Genomic DNA, 20,399 nt, shown 5'->3' with positions numbered 1-20,399 from the left:
TTTCCTTATGTGGAAACACACATGGATCTCCAGCAACCACTCATAACAGGAACAAAGACATAAAATATGAAAGAGGTTGAAAGTCTTTATTTTTGTGTCACACATTATTTCCTAGGAGACATGCAGGATTGCAGGTCGATCATTAAGGTAATTTCAGCCCATAAGTTAACTTTTGTTGATAACAGCAACGGCTTCAAACACACTTTACAACAGAACTGTAGCCTTAAAGCATGGCTCTAACTGTATCTACAGAACAGGTTCAGAGAGTGAGGCCCAGTTGTACACAAAAAGAAATTTGCTAGCCCTAAATCACAGCTTCACATTTTCAGACCTCCTGTTTAACAGATGAATTCCTGACAGCCGTAAAGATCAGTTACTGCTGTATGGTCTAACATTTCCTTTTACACGTCAATATTTTGTTGGATGCTGCATACCTCAGAAGTACAAGTGAGATTTGCTTGGCTTTATAGATTTACAATACAAGTACAACAACCTCTTGATTTTGGAGTCGTCAGTGTCAATATAAGATTAATGGAGCTGTTGGTGGACTCCAGACTTGAAGTCACATTCTCATCTTAAACCATCCCCTCAGGCGTTGCATGCTTTAAAATGATACAGAGGTGTAATGAGGCAGGAGTGAGATTGGTTAACAGTCATAGAACTCTTACAGTAATAATGGAGTCTGCTTGGTCAGCAGTCCTTCATGTCTCAGCAGTGCTGCGGCCGGATGGTCCACAGAAGGAAGAGTCTACAGTTCCTATAAATCAGAAGTGTTACTGAGCTTAAGGACACAAACTGAATGTAACATGGACCAACGAAAACTGTGAAACCTGACAAAACGTTTAACAGACTTGACGTTAAAGAGGTTGAACTTTTGTTTTCTTAAAAATATGGATCATGTAGGATTACTATGGAGAATGAATGATTCCAAGAAGCCATTGTAGGTCGGTACAGGTAGGTAAAGGCATTAAGAATACCAGCTTTTCACTTGAGTTGGCTTCAAACGTTTGAGACAATGTGAACGTACAAAAGAAATTTAAAACTGTGCCAGTACAGTACAAGGCCATCCTGGCTTAAAGCAAAAAGTGCTCAATGAGTTTTAACAACAAATCAGTAATATCAAGAATAAATCTAACAAAGAGCCCTATAACATCTGAATTATTCAAGTCTTGGCTTTGTGGCTGTATTGCACTAGATTTGAAGAGTGATGGACTGTGATACGGTTATGCCAAAGTGCTACAAGAGGAGCAAACGTATATCAGTAAAACCTGCTCCTCCATTTATTCCACAACAGCATGAGCTACTGTCGTCATGTGGGCAAAGATGAATGTGGAAGATGAGTTGAAATTGAAACAAAAGGTTGCCTTTAAAGAAAAATATTTTCAGAGAAATCTGTGGCTTTTTAACTTTTAAGTTTGACAATGAAACAAAGCAACCAACAAATATGGCTTTTTATCTTCATCTTGGATCAGGCTTTTGGCTCTCAGGAAAATATTTGATTAAATAAGATAAAAACAGGGGCCAGCCAATAGAAAGCAAGTAGATCTGTAATCAAACACAGTGAATCCCTTGGTGGTAAAACAAAACCCCACACATCGAATCTTATTAGTTGTCTGGGCACTCAGTGAAACCATAAGATATGTGTGAACAATTTGTTTAAAACTTTTGTTGGGTAAATATGTAGTTAAGTTAATTCTGACTTTATTAAGTTGCACTGTTAAATTATTGCACTAGCTGACAAAACCTCCTTTTTCCAATTTAAAAAAGCAGAAAGAACCTGCTGCATGAAGGCCCTCAGGTTTAATAATGTTACGTGGCTCCTCCTCGCCTGTGTACATCCAACAACAGATCAGAAACTCCTGTTAAATGAATACAGCGTTACCTAAGTCATCCTGTTGTGTAATAAAAACTTCAAATCAAATCATGTTTTTCAGGTGGTAAAAATAATTTTGTGTTTAAACTAACAAATGTGAAATTGTTCATATGAAGATTTGATTTGTTTATAAAGGTAGCAGGGACAAAAAGTTGGGTGATGTATTTCAGCTGGGTCTTGTATTATCAGGCAGCTCTGCTCGTCTGTAAGCAGCTCACCTGGAGGTTGTCGTTCCACAGAGAGTTCAGTAAGGACAGCCGGCACAGACGCAACATTTGACCAGAAACGGAACAGCAGTAAAATGGGTGTTATTAATGGATGGGCAGAAAGGCCTTGATGCTCCTTTCAGTCTGTCACAAGTCTCTGCTTTTCTGCATGTCTCCCTCTAGAGGCTGGAGGTCACACTGCGCCCTCACTTCTTAAATATGCCACATCTGCTTTCAAGAATGACAACAGATGTAAAACTTCTGCCCATTTAAAAAGCATTATAAGAAAGAAAATAAACTTAAAACACTAAAAAATTTAAACATTTCTTTAAATAGCAGCTCTTTAAAAAGGAATGATGACAAATAAGATACAATAGGAATTACAATGTCAACAACAATAATCAATCTCCATCACTCTCAACAACACCATCCTCATCATCATCAAACACAAAATCATAAAAAGAAATGACTCCATGGGCTCAACAATATGGAGGTTCTAAGCAGGGGTCGTAGGTCACTGACGGCTCCAAGGTCAAGGGTCGTCATAGGTCTGCCGATGGCGGTCTATCCGTGTGTGCGCATCCGTTTGTCTGGCTGTGATTGGTGGCATCAGAAGAAGAGGGTCTTTGGCGGAGGCGAGGCATCGCTAGCCGCATCAGATGAGGTGGAGCCCAGGGAGAAAGAGGAGGAGGCGATGGTTTTTGCCTCCCTGTTTCTCCTCCTCCTCATCCCTCCTCATTTATCAACTTGTCCTGTCTGTCATCAATCTGCCCCGCCTCCTGTCGCCCTCAGAGCTCCAGCTCTTTGGACACTTTGGTGGCGATGTCTCTAAAGGCTAGCGGTGCCCCCCACAGGCGCTTGAACCTCACACCGCTGCTCTGGCCCAGCCCGCTGGGCAGCTGGCAGACCTCGGCCTCGAAGGCCACACGGGCGCCGGCTGCTCCGTGGGTGCAGGACAGGAGGAAAGGCCCTGCCAGGTGGACCTGGCAGCCGCAGCCCTGAGCCGCCTCACGCAGCGCTAGCACCACCTCGGCCGGGTCGCGGGGGCTCCGCACCCTCACATCCCAGCCGCATCGGGGGGTCCGGGGCTCGGCCGCTTTTTGATGCCCAGATAGATGGCGACTGGAAGATGGGAGCAAGGGGGATGTAAAGACAGGATGGAGGTGGAAATGTAGGGACATTTAAATTCAACAGGGCAAGGTTGATGTTAGATGTTTAAAGGAAGAGGAAGGGGTAAAGATTGGAAAAATATACAAAAACATTGGTGTGGAGAAAGAGAGACACAAGATCAGATATGGACAAACAGATTTAAGGATATATTTGGGTAGTTGAGGTGAGATGGAAGGTGTGGGTGTGATGAAGGGGTGAATGGTTTTATGGATGTGAATGTATGAGAGGTTGGGAAAAGAGGGAGGAGAAAAAATATATTAGTATCATACATTATTGGATTTCGATATATACATAGCTTCTATATACTAGTTTAAGTTAGGTACATGTTTATATTATAGTCTAACAACATCACTATTTTCATTCTATACAGCAGATGAACAACATAAAATAGATATACAAATTAAACCCACCTCAGATTAACTGTTCATGTGAAAGATTTGGGTCAGGATGGGATTAATAACATTTATTTGGTTCTTAAATGTGAGTTTATAATAAAATGTACATAAAACAGTTAAACTGTCTTTTCCCTGACTCATTGTTTGTGTTATAAATTTTTTCTCTGGTCATAATTTTACACCATACATTAACGCCACCTGACACACATATCTACAAACATCAGCCTGCTGGTGTGGGAGGGAGGGGGGAGAGTTTCAGAGAGCAAATAGATGTTGACATGATGAAAAACAGTTATTTCTATTTTTTTCCATGGAATCAAAAGGTCAAGGTTCTACCTCAGGGATCATCTACCACAAGGAGCGCTGCTTAGCATCTATGGCCACATCACAGTCTGCTAATGTTAGCCCGCTGGTTTACCTGCTGCTTTTAACCTGAGACTGAGGTTGGGCTGAAGCAGCTGGGGCTGAGAGGAAGTACATACCTTTAGTAACATACCCATAAGCTAAGTGCAGGAAAATAATTAACTTAAAAAATATTTGTGGGGACAAATCTCCACACATACAGGTTAAATAAGATGAACACAGAAAAGATAAATACCATTCAAACTAGTTTCCAGTTTCTATTTTTTGCCAATAATGCTGGATCTAATCCGAATGTTTCTGCAACAGTTGTAAAGGTGGATTCTTGGCTTTGTTGACATTATTATGATTTTTGTCCATGTTAAGTGCAGCCTGACTTGACAACATGACATTAGATACTTAAAGATATAATCGCAAAGATTTCCATGTAAATAATTGTCTGTTAAGTCACTACCTATCTCTGAATGAGGTAACACAATGTTGATTGAGCCGATGGCCCACTGATGAAAGCCTTTATATTTGCAGTATATGGCAGAATTACAGACCGGGTGTCTGTGGCGACATAAGCGGAAAAAATCACAAGCGGTGCCCAGTTAGTGACGCGTTTTCCATCAGCCAGCAGTGGTTGGTCTGCCAGAGAGGGTAGGCGGAGCTAAGCGGCTGCTTTTCCGCTCTCTGCAAGTGTTTGAAGTAAACAGTAATCTACTATGGCTGAACAAACAAAGAAAAGATGGATGACTACAGATACAACTTCAACAAGAAGTGAAAATCCAAAGAATAAGAAACAAACTCGACGCTCAGATGAAGACAAACAGTCTAAACAGGAAAGCGACCGTCAGCGAAGAAAATCAAGAGTTACAACCGTTACAAAGGGAGCCAACACTAGACGTCTGGTTAAAATGGTCCTCCCACAATTACAGTAAATCACCATTAGAGAACAAAACTGAAATCTTTGAGATTGCCGTCTTAATTTCAATATTTACAGCTGCAGAGTAATCACAGTAGTTCTTGGTTCACAACTAACTTCAGCTTGACATTCTGGGAAACATGCTAATCTTGCTCATTGATACCGCTCATATGCCTGTACAGTAATCATGTAGCTGGTTAGCTTAGCATAAGTACTGAAAACAAGAGTAAACAGCCAGCCTGAAGTAAAGAGGTAACAAAAACCGGCTACCAGCCCCTTTTAAAGTTCAGTAATTATCCTACTTCATCTTGTTTGTTTAACCCATAAGAAACCTTTAGTGGATGTGCTGGTTATCTTGGCACGTCACCACCATAAAATTCCCCCTATTGGCTTTTTGCAGAACTAAGCAAGACACAATATATTTTTTATTAAATAAAGCACATATTAACATTTTCCAAATTTACATTTCCCATTTTTAACCAATTTTTAACAACAACAGAAACACTGTTTTTCAAGTATAGCATAAACAATATCCAATTAAGGAGTAAACCAAAGGTCCTATTCATTGTTTATGAATATGTTAAACTAATATAAATTTGCTGCTTGTAATGCTGCTGACACATAAAATTCAAGATTATTCTACTGCTGCACTTTGGTTTTCATCATTGGAAAAAAGTAAATGTTCACTCACCTTGTGACCGGAGATCTGCTGATTCTCTCAGGTTCGTCTGTGACCCTCAAGAAGAAGACAAACGGATCTGTTAGGAATCAATCGGCCAATCATCTTCTCACACCAATCCCCCCTCCCTCCACTAAGTCAACCAATCCACTGATCACAACACAGAACACCACAACTTGTCTCAAAAAACACAGATGAATAGTCACTAACTTAAACTCACACTGGAACACTGGATGGATGTGACACAAAAAAAATGTCAAAGTCACCAACAAAATGAATAAGAAAGAACAACAAATGTAGAGGGAGTGAACTGAATCACATCTCTGCTGAGGTCTTATAAACACACATCACCGTTTATGGTCTTGGTGCCTGCATTATAGAGCTTTTGTTTGTCATGGTTTAAGCATCAAACTGTTTTATTTGGTTCTCCTTAGATTTTGTTTGATATGGTTTACAATACAAAAACAGTACATGATGATATGGTTTGAATTTACACATAAACACACTATGGAAATGATTTTCTGCCTCTACTTTTTATGACTTTGAGAGCAGATTACAGGATTCAGGAATCTTCTTTAGGACATCACCGAACAGACTACCAGGTCCTGTTCAGTTTGGGGCTGATTATTGCACTTCCCCTTCACGGCCACCAGGGGCTACTGTTGCTATTTTATGCTTAAAGACTGCAGGCTTCTTTTCTCTCAGCCTGGCAACCTGTTATCTATTCAGGGAACAGGGGAGCTCTAGGGGAGCGAGCAGTGGGATTTCATTGATAGATTTTTAAAAAAAGAAAATAAATCCTGGAGCCTAAACCTAACTTAAGTTTGTCTGATTCCCAACATGGACACTCGTTAGAAGGACTTTCTTCTTCTCCTACATGCACTTTGCATTAGCATTGTTTCCTAGGTGCTGGCACATGATTTTAACACATTATGTGCCACCAACACTTAATGCTGTGTTCTCTGGGATCATCTGAACCTTCTCACTCTGTCTGAGAGCCTTTAGCGTCTTAACATGTACTTAGATTCCTGTCTCAGTTTTATGACGCTGCGGTCAAATGTGCCAACTCCCTGCATAGAGATCCCTGCTAATCCACACAGATACGCCTCAGTATTTACAATGAATGTTATCCAAACAATTATCAAGCAAATATGTGGAGGGTAATTCCTGTTTGATTACATACACTAAACCTCATTCTGGCTACTACTGTTCATACCGAACATTTGTCTTTTAAAAACATAATGCAGCTGTAGGTACAAGTCATTCCACAAATGTTTTTACTTGCTATAGATTTCTTAAGGATTTGTGTTGAAGTCCTGCATCAGTCCATGTCTGAGCTCCCTCGTACAGCAGTAATTATGTGACTATCTAGTTGCTGAAGAATTGGAGGTTTCTCATTCAGATGATGAACCTGCCCTTTTTGTCTGGGTAAAGGAAGTGTGTAACATTTGGAGGAATAAAAGTGTTTTTTAGGCAGAGCAGTGAGCCACTCTTGTGCATTGACCTAGTGACTAACTGTGAATAAACTGTACAGTATGTGTAACAGATTGCGCTATCAGTATTAAGGCTGACAGCTGAGAGAGAGACGGAGAGAGAATGAGAGGAAGAAGAACAGAAAGAGACAGAGGGAGAGAAACAGTGTGAGACACAGAGAGCTAGCAGCAGTATAACAGGACAATCTGCTTGTATCTTGAGGGAGCTGCTGAGAAGAGAAGGATAAATCCTGGTTACATAACTAATCCTGATTTAAAACGACAGTGACGCTGGCTCGGTCAGTCAGGATGACTGGTGCAGGCTTCTTACAAGCTTCTGCTCCTGGAGAGGGTTCAACCATGCTGTGCACTTTTAATGTCACAGGTTCAAAGCTACACTGATGCAGACTAAACTCTGATTACCCGTCACATTTACCCAGACATTAATCTTTTTATTAAATCACAAGGTAATTTTAGAGTGTACCATTTCTTCGCTCTAACTTCTCTGTGTTGCTGTCACCTTGTCTGTAATGTAAACTGTAAGTCAAAGTTCACCTGCCTCACCATTTAACACCATATCCCTATTATTAATGTTAAAAGAACCCCAAATGAATCCTAAAACTCTTCATATAAAGTGAAGAATATTTTACTTTAGTAAAAATATCTGATCCTAGCCACAAAAATGTAAATATTTGCCAGTTTCTTTCATCTTCTAAGAATGTAAACTGCATTTTTGTTGGTTTTCAATTGTTTGTCGACATAACAAGACGCCGCCTTGGACTCAGTTCACCATAGACTACATCTGAAGTATTATACTTGAGCATTCTTCAGTCTCCACTGTCGTTCGACCTACTGGCACTTCTGAATTTTCTAAATTTCTCACAGTGACATTTAACTATTCATGTTACCAGAAATCCTGACCACAGCTGCATTGCTAAAGTCAAATAATAACACACTGCTCTCACGCCTCTTTGACCACAGGTTTCCTTTGTGAGACTGCAAAAAGTTGTCTCTAAAAAGTCTCCACTACTCTCTGAAAGTGGAGGACTAACAAGAAAAACTTGATCAACGTGTGATTGTTTTAGATCACAGAAACAATTAAATTTAAACCGGATATCTTTAAATGTGTGAAAGTGCTGCTATGTTGTTTAGCAAATTTACACAGGAAAGTATTTACCTAAATGCACACTATCCACCATCCATTTCTCTCTACCTCTGTGTTATACAAAACACCAATACAGCAACCCCTTCCCCTCATTTCCTGTCTGTCCTCTGCTTACAGCGGTCCCACAGCCCCGCAGTAGGACTGCTGATTTGTTAACAGCATGGGCAAACATATGGTGTTGATTACATGACTCAGACGAGTACAGTGGAGATGCAATAAACTCACATTCTGAGGGGGACACACAAACACACGCACATCTTCACATGGATTGTTTCTGAGTGTGTGTGTATGTGTGTGTGTGTGTTTGTAGCTGTTTTTTTGCTTACATAAGCTAACAAATAACACTGCAAATGAATCTAATGCTAACACTGAAAACTAGGTTGTAGTAAAAGAGGTAAACATGAACACCCATATCTAAAATATAAAACAAAACAATTCCACCCCATTTTGTTCCAGAAAACCAACACAGTTGTTTTTTTGGAAGCAGGTAATAGTGCAGTGCCACCTACAGCCTCTAGTGGGAGCTACAGAACAAAGCCCGGCCAGCAGAGACACAAGCAGTTCAGACAGACAGACATTCAGGCAGGCAGCTGCTGATTAGAGTTTTAGTCAGATAAACAAACTGTTTTGAGGAAGAGCTTCTCTAAAGAAAGAAATGTTTCTCAGGAACCATTCTGGACGTTGGAGTATAAGCTGGGTTTAAACTGAGCCAGAGCTTAGACTCATACATTTCCTGAGTCAGATTTAAGCCTCAGCGTTTCTTTAAAGATTCTTTGTAGCCTGGACTTTCTAACCCTAACCCTCCTCTGTCAGTTAGCCTACATTTGTGCAAACAGAGTGGACCTGAAGTGGGATAAGTTAGAACCAGCAAAGCTGTATAAAAATACTGTATACCATGTAATGCTTTTTAAATAACACATAGAGTGCAACTAAATACCTGCTCACAATAATACCAAACAAAGTATGACAGTATGATGGCAAATCAGGAGAAACAAGGATTATTCATTATATCACATTTTTCTTTCCAGGAGTTTGCAAAAGTAATTCCTAATGATAAAATGAATTAATTGAATAATTGATGTTAAGCTGAAAATAGTTTCATTTTACATCCTAGTTTTAACTTCAATAAGTATAATAAGTAAGACTAGGAGCTTCCTAGCTGCTGTAGCTTCTGTAGAGCCAGTATGTGCTGCAGGTCTGATGGTGCTGACTGGAACTCAACGAACAGAAGTGAACAGCAGCACAAAACCCATTGAAACTATCCAACTTTTAGTTTGAAAGTTTGTCTTCCAAAGCCCAAAGCCAAAGTTAATCACATTTCAGACTTCTAATCCTTTTTTGGATGAAACTGAATTGAACTTTCAATGACCTGTAGAAACCCTTTTGAACTTAGAAATTATTGAATTTAATTAACTAAATTAACCATTAGCAGCCAAACGAGGTTAGTTAATCTATAAACAAGTTAGTTGCCAGAAATTCACTATATTATGACTTACGCATTTATGCATACAGCCCCCTACCTTTGGATCCCTTTGGATCAAGAAAACATCACTCTCATCTTCAACATTTGAGGAAAGAATTTCATGTGGAATACAGAAAATTAACTGTTTTTTCCCCAAGAAAAATAGGCTCTCAGGTCATCAGGAAGGAGATATTTTTCATGGAGCCAAACCCTGCGTTTAATTAAACCCAACACTTCCTGCCTGTAGAGTAGCTTTGCCTCAGATGAATGTTTGTATAACTAAACTCCAACCTGCGGCAGACAGCAGATGACGGGTAGAGGGGATGACAGGGCACTGGCAAGCAGGCAGACAGTCAGACAGACAGAAGCAGCCAGAGAACATGGGAAAGGAAGACTTACTAACTGTTTTTGTCCCCTGTGGGAGGGTGCAGCCCGACATGGACTTGTTTGAGCTCTGACGTTTAGAAGGGTCAAGAGTGACCCTAGGAGGAGAGAGCAAGAAGAGGAGATGAAGAGAGGATGAGAGGAATGGAAAAAAAGGAAAAAGAACAGCAGAGTAAGAGAAACATTAAACGAAAGAGAAAGCAAGTGAGGGGGAAGACAACGTAGAGGTGACAGTAAAAAGCACAGGTGGAAAAGGCAGAGAAGTTCAAATTAAACTTCATGTTCTGTAGTTTGGAAAAAAGGAGTAGAAGATAGGAAGGTGACTGGCAAGGAAAAGCAAAAGTTGTTAAAGAATCAAAGAACCAAACCAACAGATAAAGCAACAATAAGCAGCTGAGAAAAACTGACAGTGAAAGACATACAGTATGTCCACCTGAGCAGCAGACCTGGGTCCAATAGGTTATAGTTTGTTTGGACCACATGGTCCCTCTCTGGGCATTAACTGAGTCCCAACAAACTCATCTCTGGGGCCATTATCTGTGGTTTTGTTTGATTCTAATTAAGGCTTTTTTAAAGGAACATTTAAAGACTTTCTCTAGTATATGTCTGAACGTATATCATATTTAATATTGCAGTAGGGTTACAGTTGTTTTACATTTCCTGTGGGATGGGACACACAGATTTTCAATAGCAGGTGTTGTAGGTGGCAGGTCATAACAGCTGTTGGCAGGTGTGGGACTTAAAAACCAAACAAACCTCCAGTTAAAGTCAGAATAACATTTAAACACTATTAGACCCAGGTCTGAAATTAAGGAGGACAAGTTCTGAAGCCTGTAAAGATTTACTGTTAGAGAAGGAAGGCTGATAGGTTAGTGCTGGTTAAGGAAGAGACGGTGAGAGGCAGCAAGGTTAGCTCAGTGATCTTCATGTACAGGTTTATTTCTGTCCAGTTACAAGCCAAAAAAACATACAGGTCTGTGCAGGCAGTCAGCTTCACTTCACCACATCTGGAAGGTTAGCAGTAATCATCAAACACATACAATCTTTGTCTTCTTCTCTATAATCACACCTCTAAACTAAAGCTATACTATAATTTCTCTTTTATACTAAACAATCAATGGAGTAACACAGTCCTTCTCCCAGCTTCTCCCCTTACCTGCGGGTCAACTTGGAGGTGATTTTGCTAAGCAGGTTGGTTGTTGCCCGAGTCCTGGCATGGGGCAGCGGGCTGGAATCATGAGACAGTGTTGGGGAGGCTGGGGGAGCATGGGAGGGAGGCCGACGGTCTCTAATCTGCCCTCCATGGAAAGTGCTCCTCACTGTGGTACCCCTGGAGAGGCGGGAGGAGGGTGTGGAGGACGAGGAGGAAACCCCGGAGGCACCACCGATGCTGTGGGTTGAGGGGGAGGCAGGGGGGAGGCGGTGGGATAAGGAACTGGAGGGAAGAGAAAAACCATATTCTATTAAGTTGCTCTTCAGTTGGCAAGTGTAAAAACTGTGCAGGAATCACATTTACATTATGGTTCCTCCTGCACATCTAAAGCATTCAATGGTTTGTTTTGACAGTTCGGACTATGTTCCCAAACATCTAGACAGACACCTCTTTATCTTCATTGAATAAAAAACATGATTGTGGTTAATTTTACATTCAAATTAGTTACTTTATACATTTCAGAAGTGCAGTGCTTCATCTTAAAATCAGTGCTAGATAAGAGAGAAAGTTTTTAAATTTAAAAAAAGAAAAGAAAAGAACAAGAAAAAGGCAGGAAACAGTTCAATAACAGTAATATCTTAAACAGGGATAATTCAATCAAGCTTCAGACTTTCCTAGAGGCATGAGTAACCATGGAGGGGAATAAAACAGAGTGAATATGACAGTTTTTTCTATTCTCTGAACATTGACTTTAAATTATCTTTCCCCACTGGGACATTCAGATTTTCATGCTTCCCTCTACTGTACCTCTCATCCAGTTCCCTTCTTTGTCACACCTACACACGTACGCACACACACACACCTCTCAACCCCTGACTCTATGGCTGGCTGGTGGCCTGAGGCTGCTTTTCATAACGCTCTAGATAACACCCACACACAGGGCTCAAGTGGGGCAGGACCATTAGACGGGTTAAGTTGAAGCACAGCCGCTGCAGAGCAAAATCGTTTAACGTCGATGTGAACTAGCTGCAGTGGGCAAAATGTGGGAGCACACCGGGGATGGAGGGAGGAGAGGGAGAGAGGGGGTTAAGGGGTTTGGATAAAGACTGAAAAAATAGAACAATAAAGGAGATGAACGGCTGACCTGGTGCAAACTGGGGGACAATAGTGCAGAAAAGAAGAGAAAAGGTAATCATGTTAAACTCTTGTAACACACGACAGCTGTTTTAAAATTTTCTTCTCCGTTACGGAACAACGCAAGAAAGAAAATGACATGACAGGATTTAATTAATAAATCTGTGCTCATAAGCAGACTTCCTTTAAACAACATCCTTTACACACTCATGTCATCTCTAGCTGAAGATGAAAACATTTCTCCAGTGCCAGTTTTACCTTAAAAGCCCAAATCAAGTAGTTTAATAACCTGAGGAGGATATGGTTGGTCATGGACATTAAACTGTCCTTTATGATGTGTTTTAATGTCTGTATTGTCTTATCATTAGGTCACTTATCTTCCAGTGTCATCATAGATCAGTTTCTGTGTATGCACAGTAATGTGTGTTTAATACAACGACCTGAATGTTTTATAAAAACAAAATCAGATGAACTATGCTGCACACACATGCTGCTGCACCTTTATCAACTTAATGTGACTGCGTGTGTCCATGCACGTGTTCGCTCCGTCAACCACTGTAGCATGGCATCACATCGACAAGGCCTCCGAGCAAATTGGAGGGTCATGTTGGCATACTGCCAGTCATCACTTCATCCTGCTGCTCTCCCTCTTACCTCCCCCTTCTGGTCCCTCCCCTCTCCCATCTCTTCCTCATCCTATCCTCCTCTACCTGTCACTCTTCCCCTCCATTTCTACATCCCTCACCACCACCTGTTAAATCACAAAATGGAGCTGCATCAGAGAATACTGACTCATTGTAATGTCTTAAAGCAATAGTGTGAAATCCAGCAATCCCCTAATCACCAGTGAGTCAGCACTCCATCCAGGGCTCTATCATACGTTATTGTTTCTCTTTTCAGTGTGGTATCTTTGTTTTTCTTTTATCAGTCCATTATCCAATCGATACACCCTTTGACTGACTGAAGAGTTCAGGCTACAGACAGGAACTTTGTGGCTCTCCCTCTGAGAGGAAACATTAGAGAGTGATAAAGAGACAGAGAGATGGAAAACAGGTCAGCGAGAATACAAGTAAGAAGGTGATAGAATGATCATGGGGAACAAGGGAGAGGAAGAGAGGGGAGATGGTTCATGCATAGTCTGAGTCTGACAAGCAGACAACCATCTGTCACAACAACAGACAGTCCATATTGGGTACATAACCCCCCCCCACCCACCCACACACACACACACACACATAAGCCCTTTATCTTCTCTTGAAGAGACAAACTGTATGTGAGACTAACACCCCGGGGCAAACACTCTCTAAGCTCTGTGCAGAAACAGACAAGCTGTACCAGTGGAACCAGTCTCTACAAACTAACCTCCTTACACTGTTTTCATTATTATTAAAATGTTTGAGATGCAACAGGACAATACACCTTTATATTGTCTAAATCATTCCACCTTGTCCATGTTCATCTTGCTGTGGTCAATATACTGCACTGACATTTAATAGCCAAAAATTGCAGTCAGCTTATTTATGGGTTAGCTAGCCCTAACCCTATTTTCCAAAAACTGAAAATGTGGTGAGTTTTTCTCTCTCGACATATTCCCTACAGTATTCTATACGTTAATCTTAACCATAAACTGCACTTTTTGGAGTCAAAAGTGACAATTTTGGATGGGAGTGTGGATGTGCATTGCTGCGCTTCCATCCAGGTTAACTGGTCTCCACGGTAGCAGCTTGTCAATCACAGGTAGACCCGCCCTAAAGCATACCCTGCTTAATGGTCTATGCAACTCTAAAAAGGACTAAAAAATAACGTTATGCTGTATTGAAGAAATTGAAACACGAAACCGAGACAATAGACACATAATGAAAATGTCTACTGAGGTAATAAATCTACTGAAAATTCAGCTGAATTAAAAACATGTTATTTTCTGTAGAGTGGGGTCATCCCTCACTGTTGTAACCAAGAGGGTATGTCTACTTCTCATACAGTATACAGTCTGAGATCTCTACCTTAAGAGGTCCTTCAGGGACTTTAGCTACAAGGGCAGGTGAAATTAGGAACTGGCACAAACAGATGAAATGCTTCACTGGGCTGTGTGAACTGATACTCTCAGTTGAAGTATCGCTTCTTCTTTGGTTATATACATATATACTCCATGGTTTGGCTATGGTCCAAGAAAAAACACAATTCTACGCGGCATGCTAATCGTGTGTGACTTTTCAGTCACACTTCTGTCAAACATAGCAGAGACGCAGACACACACTCCTAATACTCCTCTCACCTGTTTTCTTTGCCATTTTGCAGCAGTGAGTGTCTCTCGGTGTTGGATCGGTCTGTGCACACATACGTGTTCCTTCGAGTCATGGCACTGGCAGGGATGTTGTTCTGCAGAAAGAATCAGAAACCAAAGAATCTCAATCAATCTCAATCTTTCATCAATGATCTGTGTCCAACCCGTGTGGCAGAGGAATGATTTTTACCATTTCCTTTTCTGTTCCTGACAATTACATGCAACACTATTTTTTCAGCCCTACTTGAGTTAGCTTTCTCCACTCGGTGCTCCAAGCAGGTTAAAATAAAACCAGTTGACTTCCCTGCCCCCTTGCCTTGAGTGTTTGACCTCAGACTGTCATGAGTTCGACCGTGCAGACCATTAAATAGTTAATCTCAGGTTAATCTGGCTGCAGTCTTCAACTCTTTACACACTGTAAACTCTCTCTGTCATGCTAATCTTACTGAACAACCATTCCCTCCATATCCCCCCTGCTGGTTTGTTTTTCATCTCAAGGTATGCAAGTGATTATGTATTCAACTCTTCTCTAATCTGAGGAGGATTTACTGTTTGCAGACTCCATAATATCTGTGTCAGAGCAGCCTCAACATTCTGTAATCTGAGGAAATGGGATTAGGATGACTGGGAGGATTCTGCCATCTGCACATGATGTATTGATTATATGAACATCCACTAAATGTCTTCTTGTCTTTACCGTGGTTGAGTTAGCTTCCTTGCGCCGGTCGGGAATCTCGGCTTTATTTGGGTTGTGAGCAGAGCTAACCATGGGACTGGAGGGTGTCGGGATGCTACGGGAGCCCACAGTATTTGTGCTCGGCTTGCGGATTGACAGACGCTCCTCCTTAAGCCCCGCCCCTTCACCTGTACCACTGGGACTCCGCTTTGGATGTGTGGACCCTGGAACTGCTGGACCACCTGAGAGATACAAAATAGAGTTTTCAGTGAAGAAGAATACTGTCAAAGTTTCATTCAGCTGGTGCAAAAGACGCCCAAGCTGCCACAGTTTTGTCTTACAGAAGTCAGAGTGCCGTCTCTGGCGGTGGTATGTGGAGGCACTGCGCTGTGTCTTGTGGCCAGAAGAGGAGGAAGGTGCACCAGATGAGGAAGTGGTGTGTTTGCTGGTTCCGTTGGTCATGGTGCCGGGTCGAACTCGAGCTAAACTGAGATTGCTGCCCGTCCGAGAATCGTTGCCCTCCGTCTGAGATAGAAAGAAGAAAAATATTTATACTAATACTAACATAACTTTATGTAGTACGTCACCTAATGTAGCAAACATAATATACACTCTCAAAAAAAACAAAACAACTCTCATAAAACATTACCTCATATTTCAACCACATATAGAGGGAAAAACAAACAAACAAATAGCCGACCCGACCGTCTCACCTCATTCTTGCGTCCTAGCAGCAGGTACGTGGCTGTGACCTCATTATACTTCTGACTGACCAGCGAGTCTCGCACCTCATCTCTGGTGAAGCCCATCCCAACCATCACATCTGAAATTAGAGAAATTAGATTACAAACAGTTATTCCAAAGTCGACTTTTTACACAGGAATGCAGGCTGACTGGGAAACCCTAGATGATGCATCAGAGCGCAAGAAAAGGAAGAACTTTTGACCTTCGTTTGCTACTGTTTGGTAATAATGCTCATTCGTGATGGAGCCTGATTATTTACTAATGTTTGCTATAATATGTTTATGCAATAAAAAGAGAGTAACAGGAGGGTAAATATGGGTGATGCATTTCCAAGATGGAGAGAGCTTTGGTCAGGTGCACGTGTCAAGTCAGGTAGATTTTGATTGCCAATGGTGGTTGTTAAACAATGATTACAACTCCTCTGATCCAACACTACTTCATGGCGTTATAGAATTACCATTTTTTATCATGTTTATCCATTTTGATCAGAAGAATCCTAAAAGCAGAAATGACATACTCTCTTTCAATGGTTTCTAAATTATAGCATCTCACAGGACATTCATGTATAGGAATATTTGAGTGACACAATATGCCACTGGAAAAAACTAACCCAAAAGTGGGGCTTAAAGACGTTCCCAGCAAACCCTAACTGAACATTTCTGTTTAGTTACAGAAATATGTAAAAGGATCCAACTCATTAACAGACAGTTATCAGTTAATAACGTTTTGATCCCATATTAAGTAAAACAAATAAATTTGTGGTAAAAAGTATATATCTTACCAATTCGACCAGTATCGTTCAAGTCCTCCACAGGCTCTGCGTGGGGCTTCAGCTCCTCGCCGTCATAACCGACATTGATCCATTTATCTTTCATTATTTGCTGGGGAGGAAAGAAAAGGAGTGAGGGGAATTTATAAATACAGCAACACAGTATAAACATAGAGTTCCATTTCAACTCATGCTATAAAAATGACCATCATAGTCATGCTGTTGCAATGTTTCCTCCTCACCTCCAGCGAGCAGCGCTTGGCAGGGTTGAGGACCAGGAAGCGGCGCAGGATTCCCTCACAGTCTGTAGACATGTAGAAGGGCACACGATATTTCCCCCTCAGAACCCGCTCCCGCAGCTCCTGCACACAAAACACGTTCATACACAATTAGCTTCAACTACAAGGACATACAAAAATAAATGATGGGAACTAGGAAACATTTCAACTCTGTTTATTGTCTTTCAAAGAATCTCATGTGATGAGGATGATGTGATTCAAGAGCCTGTTGTATCACACAGCATCCATGTTCACTGTCATGATGGGAGCTTTTATTTGCACCACACAACATTTATAAATGAAGAAAAGCACCTTTAGGTTCTGTCCGTCAAAGGGCAAGGACCCGCTGACCAGCGTGTACAAGATGACACCCAGGCTCCAGATGTCGACCTCTGGACCGTCGTACTTTTTCCCCTGGAACAGCTCTGGGGCTGCATAGGGCGGGGAGCCGCAGAACGTGTCCAGTTTACTGCCTGCAGAGAACTCGTTACTGAAGCCAAAGTCTGCTATTTTGATGTTGGAGTCGGCGTCGAGTAGCAAGTTCTCCGCCTGTACAAAACAACACAAGACGGTGACGATCACAGAAAAAGATTATTAGCATAAACATAGAGCTGGAGTCTATAATTGCTCTTAGTGCTGACAAACAGGAAGTAATGCATTTTCTGCATGTGAAGTAGATAATACACTTTGTGGCTGGCACATATTTATCTTTTAGAATGACAGATAAAATCAAATGTACGTCATAGTTCAAGCATCATTTTAGTTTCGATGCTAGAGAACAGAGACTTATGGAAAGTTATGAATGCTATTTTTAGAGTAAACATCTGTTACTCTTTAATATATTTAAAATGTACACATAAAGTCTGTTTAATAAGAGTTAATGATGCAGATAGCCATAAACATATTTTTGGTTATCTGAAGACGGTTCATTCTTTCTCTTCTAACACTGAGTAATCACCTTCAAGTCCCTGTGAACAATGTTCTTCTGATGACAGTAGTGCACTGCTGAGACAATCTGATGAGAGAGAAGGAAAAAGACATCAAACGGAGGATAATAATTTCACTTATGGTAGTACTTATGTTTGTAAATGGCTAAACAAAACCAAGTTAAAAATAAAAATTCTGTGGCCAATGTTGATTTCATCTGGCCAGAATATTGGAAAGGTTATCATCAGGCTCACAGTACAGATTTATGTTTAATTTGACATGTCTGTCTCTCCTCCCCTTTTCCTTAGGTTTCCCCTAGACTGTAAACTTGACAGCAGCTGAGCTGTGTAGACAGTAGAAAGGTTACTTACCTGTCTGAACTTGGCTCTGGCCTCCTTCTCCTTCATTCTGCCGTGAGCCACGAGGTAGTCGAACACTTCGCCTGAAAGAAAAACAAAGAGTATGAAAACTAGCTGTCGTTCAGGAAGGCATGGAAGTTGTTTAATAGTCACTTGTTCCATTTACCTATTAATTAAGACTAAACCTGTCACTAACAGGTTGTCTTTATCAATACTTTTTGCTCTTTCACTGCATCTATGCTGCTTTATCTCCCTCCAGCTCCCGCATCAACACTTGCAGCACAAACACGTGAATTCAGAATGTCTCTTCCCTCAGGATGTGTTCATGTGTGTTTCAATGTAAGAAAATATCACACTTTGCCAGGGTTTAAGAGCCCTAAGTCAGATCTGTGTCAAGCTTGCATAAATTAGTTTTCATGCATTAAAGGAGCACAAATAGAACTATCTATAGTATATTATATTATAAAGGGTGGAAACCTCATATAGTATAAGTGTCCTGTGGCCATGTGTGGTTTGTTTATATTCTCTTTCAACCTGTTAAAGTAAATGTAAAGTTTCAAATGTTTTAGCGTGCAAGTCTCTATACATATATTGTGTGTGCGTTTGTGCACTCAAGCCAAACATTTGACCCTATGAGGTTGAGTTAAACAGAGCAGCGGGTAAGCTGCTGACTCCTTATTAGGTATTGGAAGGAAGAGATCACACAACATAAAGAGAAAGCAGAGGGAGATTAAGAGCTCATGAGGAGGGAAGAAAGAAAAATAAAGATGCTACAGAAATAGAAAGCGTGCATGGGAAACAGCAGAATGAATAGAGGAGGAAAAAGAAGAGAAGACAGTCCAGCAGTAAAGCATATTTTCATTAGCAAGATGTCTGTCTCTCTCTGTAAATAAAAGGCAATGGGACTGACCTGAATAACCCATATTAATTACTTAAGCTGTTGTACTGTATAGTTCAGTCAAAGTAATTAATCTAATTGGCAGCATTAAATACTTGGCAAGGATGGTGGGGTGTCACTCACCTCCGCTGGCGTACTCCATAATCAGGTAAAGAGTCTTGTCAGTCTCAATCACCTCAAACAATTGTACTGTAACACACAGATGAAGAGACGTTAATGCAAAGGTCCGCGTGGGATCACAGATACACACACACACACACACACACACACACACACTCAAACACACAAACATAAGATGGTTGTCTGGAGTGTGACTCACCTATGTTGGGATGGTTAAGAGTTTTCATGATGCGTACCTCTCGAAACAGCTGAAAAAAGATTTAAAAAAGACGAAAATGAAACATTATTTTTTTCCAAGTCTCAAATATAGGATTACACATTGGTCTATATGGAATAATCCACAGATACATTATAAAAAGGATAATGTTAATTTTGCTGTTTTGCTCAAATTGAAAAGTTGCTTGAGCTTATTATCTTCATCTTTATTTTCTCTTCTTTATCCATCAGTTAAATTATTCTATCTTCAGTTAATTCATACAATCCCCAGCTGGCATATAGACACCATTCCCTGAACATCCCCCCACTCATCTCTACAACCACCCTAGACCTGGGACCACCCAAGGGAATGTCTCCTAGGTAGAAGGCTGACAGCGAGGCCTCCTCCCCTGGGTGTGCTACGCCTCAGCCATCCCCCCCCTCATCCATCACTGAGCTCCAGACTGCTGCCTCATCCTGCCTCTCTCTCTCCGTCTAATTAAAGTAATGTATTTGTCTGTGAACTCCATTTTAAAAATTACAGAGCGGAAGCACCAGCGCTGGATCTATCACAGTGGAACACGCTGATGGGTGGTGATGACATAACACCTGATGTAATTACTGTAAATGAAACATAAACTTTTCCGTAAATATAAATTATAATCAGGGATGATACCAAATCAGTTTAATAAGGATACTTAAAATTGGATTAAAATCTAAAATATATATGTTTTTCGATGTTGCCAATTAATTTCAAATGGTTATTTACAGCCTCTGTGAAGACGTGTC

At 40.9% G+C, this 20,399-nt stretch overlaps 1 protein-coding gene across 1 annotated transcript in view; it reads right to left on the bottom strand.

Moving 5' to 3' along the window:
• Nucleotides 1-67: 67 nt before the first annotated feature.
• The window catches only part of mark4b (MAP/microtubule affinity-regulating kinase 4b), a 48,386-nt gene continuing 28,054 nt past the window's right edge, over nt 68-20,399 (bottom strand). The window contains exons 4-17 of the mRNA XM_069668248.1: nt 19,615-19,663; nt 19,419-19,484; nt 18,410-18,480; nt 18,070-18,126; nt 17,424-17,660; nt 17,076-17,195; nt 16,846-16,945; nt 16,034-16,143; nt 15,662-15,845; nt 15,342-15,562; nt 14,636-14,739; nt 11,230-11,508; nt 5,603-5,647; nt 68-3,201 (exon numbers count right to left, since the gene is read on the bottom strand). Coding sequence (XP_069524349.1) covers nt 2,868-3,201; nt 5,603-5,647; nt 11,230-11,508; nt 14,636-14,739; nt 15,342-15,562; nt 15,662-15,845; nt 16,034-16,143; nt 16,846-16,945; nt 17,076-17,195; nt 17,424-17,660; nt 18,070-18,126; nt 18,410-18,480; nt 19,419-19,484; nt 19,615-19,663 — 1,977 coding nt within the window. The 3' untranslated portion in view covers nt 68-2,867. The remainder of the gene's footprint in view (nt 3,202-5,602; nt 5,648-11,229; nt 11,509-14,635; nt 14,740-15,341; nt 15,563-15,661; nt 15,846-16,033; nt 16,144-16,845; nt 16,946-17,075; nt 17,196-17,423; nt 17,661-18,069; nt 18,127-18,409; nt 18,481-19,418; nt 19,485-19,614; nt 19,664-20,399) is intronic.

The sequence above is a fragment of the Semicossyphus pulcher genome, unplaced genomic scaffold (genome assembly GCF_022749685.1).
Source record: "Semicossyphus pulcher isolate SPU_LCO1_2020_fin unplaced genomic scaffold, fSemPul1.0.p SCAF_19, whole genome shotgun sequence".
Classification (NCBI taxonomy): Eukaryota; Metazoa; Chordata; class Actinopteri; order Labriformes; family Labridae; genus Semicossyphus; species Semicossyphus pulcher.
Note: the sequence above shows the minus strand (reverse complement) of the source record. Positions and strands in the feature narration are given on the sequence as shown.